The sequence below is a fragment of the Nothobranchius furzeri genome, chromosome 1, assembly GCF_043380555.1.
Source record: "Nothobranchius furzeri strain GRZ-AD chromosome 1, NfurGRZ-RIMD1, whole genome shotgun sequence".
NCBI classification, from domain to species: domain Eukaryota; kingdom Metazoa; phylum Chordata; class Actinopteri; order Cyprinodontiformes; family Nothobranchiidae; genus Nothobranchius; species Nothobranchius furzeri.
In genome coordinates, this window is record NC_091741.1 from 88,719,924 (window position 1) to 88,735,929 (window position 16,006).

Here is a 16,006-nt window from a genome sequence, read left to right on the forward strand (position 1 = left end):
ATGTGGGTTAGGTTTTATTGACTAGATCCAGGTAAATCGCTCAGATCAACTTGTTAATTTAAACACCTGTCCAGAATGAATGCAGGGGTTAGTCATGAATGCCATGGATTCACTGTAGTCCTGCTGTCAAGTCAAACCTTGTGACATAATGAGGTTTTGTTCTGCAGGTTTCTTTCAGATTGTTTTTAATGATCATCAATGTCGCTGTATTTTTGTTGATGGCTTGAACTGGTGAAAATGGAAGTAAACAATTGCACTTCAGCTGTCAAGTGTCCAACAGATGAGACCAAGTGAAAATAAAGTTGATCAAATGTGAAAACGTGTTTTACCTAAATTGTCATTATTCTGCAGAAGTTCTTTTCAGTGAATTTTCAGCCTAATGTAAGTATGTGCTGCAGAGATGGAAATTTTGAGACTTATTCAGAAAAATGCAATGAGGAGATGGTTTATGGGTTCACTTGCAGAGATGGGAGTTGTGGCATCAAGTCAACTCCATGCTGTGATTTTGTTCTGCTGTGCTGATTGAAATCACCTGGTTTAATTGCTGAACTGACGAAAAACACGTCTTGGAGATGACTTGTTGATGCCACAATTCCCCTTCTGTATGCTGTTGGAATATTTTTAATATTAAAAACTGTTCCAGGAAAAAATGACTAAACTTGTTAGGCATTAAAGATATAACAAGTGAAAAAAAATGGCATTTTATATTTCAAAGCAGATATGATCAGTTTGAATAGTTTAGAATAGAATAAAACTTTATCAGTGGCGATATTTACTTGTTAAAGGAAATATAAACATGGAACTGAATGTAACGGTAGGATTTATATTAATACAGCATACTTTAGTAAAATATGAATAAATTATTTGCATTCTGAATATTTAGGAAAAAGAAAAGCGAGATAAGTTTATCTAAAACGACTAATCTACCTCAATGCGAGCTTTCTTCAGAGATACGTGAATAAATGAGTTTCGATGGTAGAAAATGCTCACTAATAACATGGGAATCGACAATTTAATGCGTAAAAATATTGTAAAATGCGGGTTATTTTTAACTTTGATATTTTGTCGCACACTAATGACGTAAACCCTCACTTTTTCATCATGGCGGCGGAGGTTTTGGAGATGAGTGGTAACGGAGAGCTCGAACAGACTTCAGGTATTTTTAAGAATGATTTTATAGTTTTAGAGTTAATTACTGTTGAACACATCACAGCATTTGTGAATCTTTTACTGAATAAAGTCACCCACCGGGACTTGTTATTGCACCCAAATCCTGACCGGCTAGGCTAAGCTAACTACACACCACGGCTCTGATCTGAACAGAGTTGGAACCTATTCACATTTAACCGTTTCATTGTTAAATGTGTGTTTTACTTGAATTATTATCCAAGAACCAGTCATTTCTAAAATCTTTTCGCTGTTGCTATCACTTTACAGTGTATTTTCTTTACCACTTCCTTTTGTTTTTTATGTTGATCAAGGTAAATAATGTCAGATACCCCTGGTTTAAAAGTAACTTCAAATAACATTTGTTTTTATTTATCATAATGTAAATTTTTATGAAGGCTGAGTGACATTTGTTTTCATGACCTCATGGAAAACGTAAGTTTCTGTTATTTCAAAGAAAAAAAATCCAATGCACAGCAACCAATTCTCGTTATTGAATTTTAAACATAAAATCTTGTCATTTTAGTTTCAATTTCAAAAATGTTTTTTCAGTAATATGCAGGTAAGTGAATTTTTTTTTATGATCAGTGTTTTATAAAAACAATCTTTTTTTTAATCTAACAATTAATAATTATATACGTGTTTCAATAGAGCACAGCTTTGGTTCACTTGTCAAAAAATAATTTTCTATAAATGGTAGATATTCAAAAATAGATTTTAAGTAAAAAATGTCAAATTTAGGGTTCAACCAGCACAGCAACTTTCTGTAGACTTTGAACTGTGATCACATTCTCCAGGGGCCTCATTTATCAAACTTGCTTAAACACAAAACGGGGTCGGAAAACTGCGTAAGCAACTTTCCACGCAAACTTTGGGATTTATGAAAGAAAACTTAGCAGAAAAATGTGCGCAACTTTAAGTTGACTAAGGACCTGACTTACGCACATTTTGGACATGGAGAGCACCTGCAGTGCTGCTGCTGAGAAGGATAAAATTAAGAAATCCTGCAGCATTATCACTTGTACCGCTTCGTTTTCACACAGAACAAGAGCCCGCACACGTGCACGTACACACACATGTGCACACACACAGCCTGAAGCGCAGAATACGGGATGCAGAATATCAGCAGGGGGACAGATTGAGACAGAATGTCATGCGTCTGTGACAGTCACTGTGACCCGATTGATCATGCGTCCTGGCTACTTGTACAGGGGAGATCTCCGTTTGACTGACTGGTTAGCGCGTGACTTACACCCGGGAGTCTGGGGATCGAATCCCGATTGGACCATTTTTTTTTATGTCCGCCACAAATGTCTCTGAAGAATTCACAGACTTGACAGCTTCAGCAACGCTGTGCTTCTGCATGGATTTTCTCTTATTTGTTTTGCAAAAGCACTTCCTTTCATTTCTCCACCTCACCCACAGGTACCTCAATTTCTGCTTCTGTGAAATTGAACTTCCTTGATCTGCCTTGATCTACGGTCGCCATCGTCATTGGCAGAGCGTTGCAACTGCCGGCTTATGTATATGCGTGAGATCCACAAGGCACTTTGCATTGACTATTTATGGCAGTAAGTGGGCGTGGTGAGGGCAGGATGTGACAAAAATGCAGCTGAGAAACATTCTTGTTAGTCTCCGATCTATGAAGCAGAGATTGTGTGCAGCTGTGTGTACGCCATGTTTTATAGATCACAAACCTACTTGGCGTAAGTACTTTTTTTTTTTTTTGCTGAGCTTAAGTACGGTTTTAGTAAGCATTCTACGCAATGTTTGTTAAATGAGACCCCAGGTCAAGATAAAAACTCCTTTAATTAGGGATGCACAATAAATTGGCATCAATATCGGTATCGGCCGATGTTAGTAATTTTTTTAACATATTGGCATCAGTCCAATATGTAAAACTGGGCCAATATTAACCATCTTGTTTCTGTTTGTGTATCTGTTTTAGAGGGTGAGGGGGATGATGATGTGTAATTGTTTAGTCATGGGACAGTGATGGTAATCACCTCAGAAGCAAAAATGTGTGTGGTGTGTTAATATAATAAAGCAAATGTATACACTTATACACACAGACGCGTGGTCACACCCACATTTATAGTTTGCAAACTATAGAAATAAAGCAAAACATCCAAAAATTCAGCTTGCATAATTTTCAGTCTATACAAAAACTGATGATTTCAGAAGCATGAATGTCAGCGAGTATGTTTATGTCAGTATCGGGAAATATTGGTTATCGGCCATAACAGCAATATTAATTTCGGTATTGGCCCAACATTTTCATATCTGTGCATCTCTTGTTTTAGGGATGTTTCTGCTCTTGCTGAAACAATCCATTGTCTCACACACTCTGCAGCCCTGAAACAATTCTAGACATGCCCCTCACAAGGCTCTTTAGTCAAACCGTTAAAGACTACTTCTCATTTTTCCCCTTTGAAGCCATGGATGTCACTGAGGATCCGCCGCCTCCTCCACCTGAGATCTCAGAGGAAAACGGTGGTGCTGCTGTGGTCCCTGAGGCCCCAGCAGACCCTGACTCTCTCTCAGAGGCCCCTGCTGCAGATAATGCAGAGAGGGCGGGACTACCTTCAGACTTTGAATGTTTGTGGACCGCTGCAAACAACAATCCTCAAGACTTCACCAGCTGGACGGATCTTCTTCAATACTGTGAGCAAGAGGTGTGTGTTGTTTTTGGATGATCTAGGTGAATTTATTTATTTCATCCAGATTTGCTCTGATGGTTTGAGCAGATAACATTACATGAAAATTAGAACGTTGTTGCATCTCCTCAGGGTAACTTCACAGCCTCCCGCAGAGCTCTGGAGGCCTTTCTAGCTCGTTATCCTCTGTGCTACGGCTACTGGAAGAAATATGCTGACCTGGAGCGCCGTGCTGGGGACAATAGTAAAGCAGAGGAGGTAAAACAGGAAGGACTTGCAGTTTTCTTTTTTGCACCAACTGAAGTGTGCTAAACGTGTGTTTTCCACTGACATCAGTTAACGCTGATGGTTTTCTTGTGCTGTGTCAGGTGTGCATTCGGGGTCTTAAGGCGATTTCCCTGAGTGTGGATTTGTGGATTCATTACATCAATCTATTACTGGGAACACTGGACATGAATCTATCTGATTCACCTGAGCGGATACGGAGGCAAACAAAGCTTTGATTATTTAGCAGACTCATTTTTACAACAGTACAGCTTTCTGAAATTGATTGCAGTTTGCTCAGTATTTTTTGCTTTGTAATCTCTTAAGTTTCCTTGTGGAATTTGATACAGGACATTAAAAATGCTTTTCTTGTTTAATGTGCAACCCTTAGTGTGTTTGAGGATGCCGTTGTAGCAGCTGGACTAGACTTCCACTCAGATCGACTGTGGGATCTGTACGTCGAGTGGGAAAAGGAACAGGGAAACATGAAGAAAGCAGCAGCTGTCCTGGACAGGGTCCTCAAAGTCCCCACGCAGCTCTACAACACCCACTACGACAAGTAAAGCAACCACCTCTTCTATAAATCTTCAGTCCAGGGGCCCCATTTATCTAAACTTTCGTACGAACGTTCCTATATTCCTTCCTACAAATGAAATTTAGGATGTGTGTACTCCTGATTTATGAAACTTGCGTTGGCCTCTCGTGCACATGTTCCTCCGCAATCGTCTGATGATAAATCCCACCTGTGTTCACTCAGGTGCTTTTGTCCATTCACCGTCATTTAGACACTTACAGGGTTTCCCTTACATAGGCGTAGCCGTGGCGGCCCGCCATGGCTGAAATCCCACCGACACGCCTACAAGATCCCAAGATTTTTTATTTTATTTTATTTTTTGCACTGTTTCCCGAAGAAGCAGCAGGAACGACTATGTTGTCGCTTGTGATCACAGCCGGCGGGCAGCAAGGAGCAGGCAGGGCAAGGTGAAGTTACATTATAAGTTACTGAGTTTAAAATTAGAAAGGTAGCAGTGGATATAATGCCTTGTGGTTTACATGTTTCAATAGCATTAAGATAAACGAGTGTTGACGATCTTGACAGGGTTTCCTCCAGTGCTTATTAGGCCAGGTCCCCCACCACCACCACCACCACCAGGCTAAGCATCACTTAATCATGTAAAATTTATTTATTTTTTCATGTCTGACTTTAACCGCATCTAATACTGTACGGCGTGAGCGCAACAGCGACAACTTAAGATCGATGTGTGAGCAGCCTGAGAGGTAACCTCCAGCAGGCTACGTTGCGCGGCGCTAACAACTTAGCGATGTGACATGTCTCGGAGAAAGTGTAAAAACACGTTGGACGCTTCTTCTAAAGCGGGGAAAACACTTCTTCTTAAGCAGAGCACGACGTCGCCTCGGCTCGTTCACGGCCGAGCCGCACTGAGCTCAATAACATTGACCCAGCACAGCCACTGGGTCGTTGGAGCTGCCCCGTGACTGCCTGATGGAAAACCAGCGGGTTTCATCAGACTCGTAAAGTTTCTTGTTTTTGCTGGGGACCCCCTGTATTTTACCGCTCCCTCCTGCAGTCTTCCCCTATTACAATTTAAAATGATTCTGTAAATTCCGTGTATCAATAGAAAAAACCTCTGCCTCCGCCAGCTGCAGTAAATGTAGTCTCCAAATAATAAATAAGAGGTGCATTCATCTGTGTATCTCCTTTGATCCGCATTAGTGATATTCTCAGCACCAGAACAGTGAAGCAAAGAAAGATTCTTGAGTTTGTTAGTAATTTTATTTATTAGGTGCATCTGACCTGTTCTATTTTTCTCTGAAATGAGATCAAATCAGTGCTTCTATGGGTTGTCTCCAATCTGCACTAGAAAATTTTACTTTATTTAGAGACGTGTCAAAATTTCTCCCCAAGCTCCTCACCCTATCTCTAAGGATGAGCCCGGCCACCCTACGGAGGAAACTCATTTCGGCCACTTGTATTCACGATCTCGTTCTTTCGGTCATTACCCAAAGCTCATGACCATAGGTGAGGATTGGGACGTAGATCAACCAGTAAATTGAGAGCCTGGCTTTCTGGCTCAGCTCCCTCTTCACTACGACAGATCGGCTCAGCGTCTGCATCACTGCAGACGCTGAGCCGATCCGCCTGTCGATCTCCCGATCCCTCCTACCCTCACTCGTGAACAAGACCCCGAGATACTTAAACTCCTCCACTTGAGGTAGGACCTCTCCCTACCCGGAGTTGGCAAGCCACCCTTTCCCGGTCGAGAACCATGGTCTCAGATTTGGAGTTGCTGATCCGCATCCCAGCCGCTTCACACTCGGCCGTGAACCTACCCACCAAGAGCTGAAGGTCAGAGCTGGATGAAGCTGGGAGGACCACATCATTCGCAAAAAGCAGAGACGAGATTCTCCTGCCACCAAACTCGACACACTCCACACCACGGCTGCGCCTAGAAATTCTGTCCATAAAGGTAATGAACAGAACCGGTGACAAAGGTCAGCCCTGGCGGAGTCCAACCCTCACCGGGAACAGGTCCGACTTACTACCGGCTATGCGGACCAAACTCACGCTCCTCTGGTAAAGGGACTGAATGGCCCTTAACAGAAAGCCACCCATCCCATACTCCTGCAGCGTCCCCCACAGGGTGCCCCTGGGGACAAGGTCATAAGCCTTCTCCAAATCCACAAAACACATGTGGATTGTTTGGGCAAACTCCCATGCCCCCTCCATCATCCTTGCAAGGGTATAGAGCTGGTCCACAGTTCCACGGCCAGGACGAAAACCACATTGCTCCTCCTCAATCTGAGATTCAAAAATCGATCGGACCCTCCTCTCCAGTATCTTGGAGTAGACCTTTCCAAGGAGGCTGAGGAGTGTGATGGCCCTATAGTTGGAACACACCCTCTGGTCACCCTTCTTAAAGATGGGGACCACCACCCCGGTCTGCCACTCCACAGGAACGCCCCCGATGACCATGCAATATTGCAGAGACGTGTCAACCACGACAGCCCTACCACATCCATAGCCTTGAGATACCCAGGATGAATCTCATCCACCCCCGGGGCTCTACCGCTGTGTAGTTGTTTGACTACCTCAGCAACTTCTGCCCCAGAGATTGGACAGTCCATCCCCAGGTCTCACGGCTCTGGCCCCTCCTCAAAATGCGCGTAGGTGGGATTGAGGAGCTCCTCAAAGTATTCCTTCCATCGCCCGACTATAGCCCCAGTTGACGTCAGCAACTCCCCATCCCCACTGTAAACAGTGTGAGCGAGTTGCTGCCTCCCTCTCCTGAGGCGCCGGACAGTTTGCCAGAACCTCTTTGGCGCCGATCAATAGTCTTTCTCCATGGCCTCACCAAACTCCTCCCACGCCAGAGATTTTGGCTCGGCAACTGCCACTGCTGCACCCCGCTTGGCAAATCTGGTACCTGTCTGCTGCCTCCAGAGACCCACAGACCAGCCACACCCTGTAGGCCTCCTTCTTCAGCCTGACGGCTCCCCAAACCTCTGGTGTCCACCAGCGGGTACGGGGGTTGCCACCTTGCGACCACAGCTAGCAACAGCCGCCTCAACAATCGCAGAGTGGAACAAGGCGCATTCGGAGTCAATGTCCCCCACTGCTCTCGGGACGCGGTTAAAGCTCTGCCGGAGGTGGGAGTTGAAGACCGTCTTGACAGGTTCTTCTGCCAGGTGTTCCCAGCAGACCCTAACTATGCGTTTGGGTCTGCCAGGTCTACGCGGCATCTTCCCCTGCCATCTGATCCAACTCACCACCAGGTAGTGATCCGTTGACAGCTCCGCTCCTCTCTTCACTCGGGTGTCCAAAACATACGGCCGTACGTCAGATGATACAACTACAAAGTCTTATCATCGACCTGTGACCTAGGCTGCCCTGGTACCAAGTGTACCGATGGGCATCCTTATGTTCAAACATGGTGTTCGTTATGGCCAAACTGTGGCTTGCACAGAAGTCCAATAACGAAACACCACTCGATTTCAGATCGGGCAGGCCGTTCCTCCCAATCACACCCCTCCAGGTCATGCTGTCATTGCCCATGTGAGCATTGAAGTCCCCCAGCAGGACAATGGAGTCCCCTGATAGAGCACTATCTAGCACTTGTCCCAGGGTCTCCAAAAAGGGTGGGTACTCTGAACTTATATTTGGCGCATAAACACAAACAGTCAGGACCCGTTCCCCGACCCGAAGGCGCAGGGAAGCTACCCTCTCGTCCCCCGGGGTAAACCCCAACACACAGGCAGAGAGTCTTGGGGCTAACAAAAAGCCAACCCCAGCCCTCCGTCTCTCACCCGGAGCAACTCCAGCAAAGGAGAGTGTCCTACCCCTCTCAAGGACTTGGGTTCCAGAGTCAATGCTATGTGTCGAGGTGAGTTCGACTATATCTAGCCGGTACCGCTCAACCTCTGCCACAAGCTCCTGCTCCTTCCCCACCAGCGAGGTGACGTTCCATGTCCCAGTAACCAGTTTCTTTGTCCGGGGATCGGACCGCCAAGGCTCCCGCCTCTGTCTGCCACCCAATCCACACTGCACCGGACCCTTCATGTTCCTTCTGCGGGTGGTGGGTCCACAGTTGGATGAGCCCATATATCCGGTTCGGGCTGGGTCCGGCCAGTCCCCATGAGCGAAAGCCCGGCCACCAGGCACTCGCCCACGGGCACCAACCCCAGGCCTGGCTCTAGGGTGGGACCCCGGTAACCCTCCGGGCTGGTTACTCCCGACTCTTTGTTTTTACATCCATGAAAGATCTTCTGAACCGTTCTTTGTCTCACCCTTCACCTAAGACCCATTTGTCATGGGAGACCCTACCAGGGACACAAAGTGCCCCAGACAACATAGCTCCTAGGATCATTAGGGCACTCAAACTCCTCCACCACGATAAGGTGACGGTTCATGGAGTGAAAAATGAATTTGATAAATCGTAGAGTAACAGGTTCTCATTTACATTTAAGGAGTCGTTCTGTTTGGGGTTAGTTTTATTTGGAAATGTTGTCTGAGTGCAGCCTCAGTCTCTTCTGAGCTGTCATTCAGTATGACCAGGGAGCAGGAAATAGTTCTGGGGGGTTCTCGGAGTTGTAAAATAAAATATGAACTGGAATCGGATTCACGAGGTTTGTCTATCGCGCCACAAAGGGTCCTAAACCACAGCATAGCAGAAGGATTTCTACCTCACGGAGAACGCGTTCCCTCCAGAGTGCACGCTTTGTTAAATCTTCAAATAACACAGATTAGTCATGATATAATGTCAGATTCCCGTCAGTCACAAAAACTGTTTTTCCATCGACAAAACTACAAACCGGGTAAATATGATTTGTGGATGAGGAACACGCGTGGATGACTGAGACCTTCTGTATTTCTGTTCCCCCGTTCTACCACTAGATGCTGTTCCTACGCATCGTCGGAGCTGTTCTCATATTTAGGAACATTTTCAAGTACATATGGGTAAATACCACACAATGCGTAAATTCGTGCCTACGCACAGATCTGTGTGTAAGTATGGTTGATAAATAAGGCCCCAGAAGTCTTACTGTTTTTGTAATTGATCGATCAAGTTTATTATATATATAGCACCTTCCACAGCCCTGGAAGGTGACCAAAGTGCTTTATATATTAATGAAAGGTTAATATTCATAATAAAAAAAACAGTAGGATCTAAATAAAAATACAGCTTAAAAAATCTCAAGCTAAAAATGACAAGACTTCTAGAATAAAAAAAATCTAATAAAAACATACTTTAAACTTTACAAATGACTGCAAAAAGTCCCTGGTTGTAAAAAGTCAGCTGGAAAATGTTCTTCATTATATTTTAATTGCGTCAGTATGTGTCTGCTCCTGTTCCTTTCAACAGATTTAAGGAGAACCTGAATAATAATCCACCTAAGGAGGTGCTTTCCTCTGAGGAGTACGAGGAGCTGAGGGCATTATGCCGACAGAGCCAGAAAGCAGAGCGTGCTGAACAGGCTCAGGAGGTGGAGGAAGAGAGGCCTCCGGGGGAGGAAGAGCCCACTACACCTGAAGGCACAGACTCGGTCAGTGATACATGTAGAAGCACTTACAGCCCTCCAGTTCTGGGGCCTCATTTATCAAGCTTGCTTACGCACAAAACGGGGTCGGAAAACTACGTAAGCAGCTTTCCACACAAACTTTGGGATTTATGAAAGAAAACTTAGCGGAAAAATGTGCACAACTTTAAGTTGACTAAGGACCTTGCTTATGCACATTTTGGACACGGAGAGCACCTGCAGTGCTGCTGCTGAGAAGATAAGGCAGCAGTAGCTCAACAGGTTGAGCGGGTTGTCCAGTAATCGGAAGGTTGCAGGTTCGATCCCGGCTTCGGACAGAGAATTCTGCTTATGTGTCCTTGGGCAAGACACTTAACCCACCTTGCCTGGTGGTTGGAGGGACCGGTGGCGCCTGTGCTCGGCAGCCTCGCCTCTGTCAGTGCTCCCCAGAGCAGCTGTGGCTACGTCGTAGCTCATCACCATTAGTGTGTGAATGGATGAATGATGCACTGTAGTGTAAAGCGCTTTGGAGTGCTTACTCTGAGAGGTGCTATACAAGTGCGGGTCATTTATCATAAAATTATGAATTCCAGCAGCATTATCATTTGTACCGCTTCGTGCGCACACAGAAGAAGCCACCCCGCACTCGCGCGCACGCACACACACACAGAAAAACAAACACACACACACAGCCTGAAGCGCAGAATACGGAATGCTGAATATCAGCAGGGGGACAGATTGAGACAGAATGTCATGCGTCTGTGACAGTGTGTGTGTCCCGTCACTGTGACCCGATTGATCATGCGCCCTGGCTACTTGTACAGGGGAGATCTCCATTTGGCTGACTGGTTAGCATGCGTAACTTTCACCCGGGAGTCTGGGGATCAAATCCCGATTGGACCTTTTTTTTTTATATCCGCCACATATCTCTGAAGAATTCACAACATTGACGGCTTCAGCAATGCTGTGCCATTCCGTGGATTTTCTCTTATTTGTTTTGCAAAAGCACTTCCTTTCATTTCTCCACCTCACCCACAAGTACCTCAATTTCTGCTTCTGTGAAATTGTGCTTCCTTGATCTGTCTTGATCTACGGTCGCCATCTTTATTGGCGGAGCGTTGCAACAGCCGGCTTATGAATATGGATGAGATCCACAAGGCACTTTGCATTGACTATTTATGGCAGTAAGTGGGCGTGGTGAGGGCACGATGTGACTAAAATGCAGCTGAGAAACATTCTCGTTAGTCTCTGATTTATGAAGCGGAGATTGTGTGCAGCTGTGCGTACTCCATGTTTGATAGATCACAAACCTACTTGGCGTAAGTAAAAAAAAATTTTGCTGGGCTTAAGTACGGTTTTAGTAAGGATTATACGCAATGTTTGAAAAATGAGACCCCTGATCAATATTGTAAATGAGGTTCAAGGGTTCAATGTCTGGTACCGAGCTGGCTGTGAAGATCTGGTGAATTTCTTCTCAAAATTTTGAATAACTTAAAGGTGCAGAATGTTTTCCTAGAGAAGCTCGTTGAAATGAGCTACATTTTGGAAGGGGATATATATATATATATATATATGTATATATATATATATATATATATATATATATATATATATATATATATATATTTTTTTTTTTTTTTTCAAAGGTTTGACCCCTTTCTTCAGGTTTCCTCCTAGAGTCACACTATTTGATGTTTATAGAAAATGGTACAACACTGGCTTGAGGCACACAAGCAGACACACAGCTCATCCGGGGAATCCCCATCACTAACAAAACCTCCAGAGCAAGATCGGACATCCGTCCTTTCTGCCTGCTCATGGCAACATGCACACACATACACACTCATTCTTGCACAAACAACAGAGTTGAGACTTAGCCGTGTTCCCAGACAATAACTCACCTGTCACCTAAACGTTTATCAACAAGAAGAGAACCAGCCGCTAAACAGAACACGTAAAACATCTTTAAATGAGATTTGCAAACAGAACTGGACATTCCCTCCCTGACACTAGGCAACTCAGCTAGCTTCTCTTCCTGTTCGGTTGCGCCGGGCCAAGAACTCGCTTCTGTGCACACAGATGTACGTGTAGATGGGGCAGAGACATTCAGAGGAGCAGTTTCTTGGATGGATTTTGATCCAATCATTGATTCATTAATTTTTTTTTACTAGAATTGTATGTTTCAGAGGCAACTGAAATTAATTATTATTTGACTAAATATTTAATTTATTGGTTGCCATCGATATTTAAAGAGTATCTCAAGCAATATGGCAGAAATGCTCAAAAAAAATCTCAGATGGTCTCTTTAACACCGAATCCTAAAAGAAAAATCAAAGATATTTTAATTTTGTTCAGGAGGAGCTGATGCAGAAGATAAGAGAACAGGCGCTGCTTCATAGAGACAAAGTGTACCAGGACAACGAGGCAGAAGTTCGGAAGAGGTGGCACTTTGAAGAAGCTGTGAGTTTTTGTCGTTTTTTTCTTTCATCTTCTTTCTTTACTATTGCTTTTCTTTTTCAAAAGAAATAAACATTGAGAAACCCTACAAAGAATGTGAAATGCTGTTAGAAAATGTGTGGATAAAATAAAGGGTCTAAAGGAAAACAAGCTTCTATAAAAATGACGGAAGATGGAAGCTGAGTTTTTATGAAGCTTTTACATCTATGTTTTACACATAACTATACTTTTTACTCTGGAGTAAAACCTTTAATCTTTGACAAGTTTGATGTAAAATGTTAGCCAAGAAATCTAGATGAACCGTAGCGATAGCAAAAGATTTGATATGGGGCGGCTTGCCAGGAAGTAAAATGTTGCACTTTACTCAAAAAACACACATAACCAATTTTTTTTAATGTTACAACAGATCAAGCGTCCGTATTTCCACGTTAAGCCTCTGGACCGCCTTCAGCTCCAAGCCTGGCACTCCTACCTGGACTGGGAGATAGCTGAGCTAAATGGGGACCACAAAGACCCAGCTGCACAGAGTGGTGAAGAGGCCTGCCCGTGTTGAATGTTTTTTTATACATTTAACCCAAAAGTCTAACTATATTTCCTTCTACTAGATCCAAACCAGGAAGGTACAGAGGAATCCGAGGTCACCCCCCAGCATCACGAAGCATCAACGGGTGATTCGGTTGCTCGTGACGACTGCAGAGTTCGCATTCTGTTTGAGCGCTGTCTGATCGCCTGTGCTCTGTACGAGGAGGTCTGGACCAGGGTAATAAATTAGGTCCAGAGAATGCTTCCAAAACATCCTTTTCCCAGTTTAGTCAGAGTTTTTGTCTTGTGTGTGTGTGATCATGTGTAACACACACTGGTTTGGGTTCAGTATATTCAGTACCTGGAGCCTCAGAGTGTGGACGTAAAGCGTGCTGTTTACAAACGAGCCTGTGAGATCCACCTGCACAACAAACCCAACATCCACATGCAGTGGGCCACGTTTGAGGAGAGGCACGGTATGAGCAAACGCCAACCCAACGTGCAAATGCATACAAAAAACATGTTGGAGTAAAAGAAACAATTTTTATTAATAGCGCTTCTTAAGATAAAAATCATGAGGCACTTAACAATAAAAAATTATTTAATGTTGTAATAAAAATTGGGAAATTTTTATTTTTTTTTATGTGAAAAAAAAAAGCATGAATGAGGAAAAAGTAATCAAAGAATCATGGTATGAAAACACTTGGAGTTTAAAGCATTTATTCATGTCTTTTATCCCCAGGAAACTTTACTGAGGCTCGGCGAGTGCTGGAGGCTCTGGAGAAAAACGTGCCTGGTTTGGTGGTTGTACGCATCCGCAGGGCTGCTCTAGAGAGACGAGCGGGTCAGCTGGACCAATCAGAGGCCTTGCTGACTGAAGCAGTAGCAGCATCCAAAGAGAAGCCCACGTTACATGCCTTCTACTCCATTAAGCTGGCCCGTCTGCTGCTGAAAGTGGGCAGCAACCCCAGCAGAGCCCGGAGTGTATTACAAGAAGCACTGGAGATCAGTCCGGTGAGATGATTTATCTCCATGGTAACCACTTGTCTAAATACTTTTCTGTCAGCCTTTGCAAAAAAAAAAAGTACATTGATTGGTGTGTTCTTATATTAATCTTTCCTGCACACACTGCATTTTATTTAGTCTTATGTTCTCCATCAGGACAATGATAAACTGCATTTGAACCTGCTGGAGCTGGAGGCGTCTGGAGACCCCCGAGCTTCTGCTGAGGCAGTGCAGGAGTGTGTGACGCGAGCCCTCGCAGCTCCTCTCACCTCTCACGCCAAATTACTTCTGTCACAAAGAGGCCTTCAGTTTGCAGAAGAGTACAGCGGCTCTATCAAGAGGTCAGAGTTTTAACCACAAACATAAATGGGAGTGCCTAGAAAAGCATCATCACGGGTGTCGACCTCTTCTGTTTGCTTTTTACCTGCAGTGTGCTGTCTGTCTATGAGGAGCATCAGAAACTGTTGAATGAGATCGGAAAAACAAAGAGAGAAGCAGAGAACGGGTGAGAGAGGAAGGAAAAACAAAGTCAGACAGGTGGTAAATCAGTGGAAGAGGGTCAGTGTTTTGTAGACTTATCCTGTTGTTGTAAGTTTGACGGGCCAACTTACTGCCACCAGTGCAGACCAAGCTCTGGCGCCAATCATACAGGGACTGGAGTTGTGGTTGCAGGGTGGTCGGTGCCTGCTGTGGTGGCAACCCCCAAACCCGTTGGTGGACACCAGCAGCTAGGGATGCTGTCAAGCTAAAGGAGGAGTCCTATCAGGTCTTTGTGGCCTGTGGGTCTCCAGAGACAGCTGATAGGTACCAACAGTTTAAGCAGAATGTGGCTTGGGTGGCCACAAAGACAAAAACCTGAGTGTGGGAAGAGTTTAAATATGGTGCTAATAGAATGTGTTAAGTTTTAGTTTTGCCCCCCTCATATTTGAAGTCACCATTTCTGAAATCGCACAAAGCATTCTGGGTCTTTTGTGTCACCTAACTGAGCTCCACAATTACAGACCTATCTCCCTTCAGGTGCAAAAAGATCAAATCTTTTTTATAAAGAAATACTACATTCTGCAATCCTCAGATTGGTAAAATAACTTTAGGTTAATCTGTAATAATCTTATATTAAAGGGATGAAGATCCTCAGAAACTGAGCAAAAACGAGGACAGTTCTACTGTTGCTGCAGCCGAAGAAGTCCCACCCACAATGCCCCAAGTTCCCATTACTAATCCACCTCCGTCCGTGATAGGCACTGACACGAGCGCACAGGCCGGATATGGAGCATACAGCAGCTGGTACCAGGTACACCCCAAATATTTAAACTCTTATTAATTGCGTCCTAAAATCTCTGGCATGTTTTTACGATGTTCTTTTTCCTTTCCAGCAACCACAGTATGGCAGCTACGGGGGCTACGGCTACCAGAACACCTGGAACTACAACCAGGCCTATTATCCACCCTGTTAAAGGAAGCTTCACTCTGATCCATCAGACATAATCACAAAGTTCTTAAGGCCCAACATATCCCAGCATCCCTCTGGGCTCTTCTCTGTCTTGGATTTGTGGAAATCAGAAGTGTTGCTCATTTAAAATCTTACTTTTGTTTAATTTCTAAGGAGATGGTGAAACGATGACACCCGAAAACCATGACGCCCATTTTCACTAAACTTTCTCTGTATTTTGATCTATTTTTGTATTTATTGGCCACCCAGCCTCTCATAGTTTGAGCCATCCTCTTTGTCCTACTTTTCAGTGTCGAATGTTTTTGTACCATTCCACTGTGATGGCTGTGCTTGCTTTTAATGTACATAAAGGTGTTTTATAGTGTGTCACTGGAGGGTTTTTTGTTCTGCTCACAGGGAGTCTTCACTGCCAATCTGTCTACATCTATAGGGAGTGCAGAATTATTAG

The 16,006-nt window shown here is 44.3% G+C and overlaps 1 protein-coding gene across 2 annotated transcripts; it reads left to right on the top strand.

Annotated features, from left to right (window-relative positions):
• The first annotated feature begins 1,020 nt into the window (after positions 1-1,020).
• si:ch211-114c17.1 (pre-mRNA-processing factor 39) lies at positions 1,021-15,927 on the top strand. Of its 2 annotated transcripts, XM_054739134.2 has the most exons (16): positions 1,021-1,156; positions 3,604-3,842; positions 3,957-4,082; positions 4,193-4,311; positions 4,480-4,647; positions 9,502-9,564; positions 9,971-10,151; positions 12,480-12,584; positions 12,988-13,111; positions 13,187-13,341; positions 13,453-13,579; positions 13,846-14,117; positions 14,265-14,449; positions 14,539-14,613; positions 15,228-15,399; positions 15,482-15,927. In XM_054739134.2, exons 1-16 carry the CDS (start codon positions 1,036-1,038, stop codon positions 15,560-15,562), a joined length of 2,313 nt encoding a protein of 770 aa, XP_054595109.2. In that variant the 5' UTR covers positions 1,021-1,035; the 3' UTR covers positions 15,563-15,927. The 2 variants fall into 2 exon arrangements, with proteins under 2 accessions (XP_054595109.2, XP_015802416.3); XM_015946930.3 differs by lacking the exon at positions 9,502-9,564 and having other exon boundaries at positions 1,058-1,156.
• The last annotated feature ends 79 nt before the right edge of the window (positions 15,928-16,006 follow it).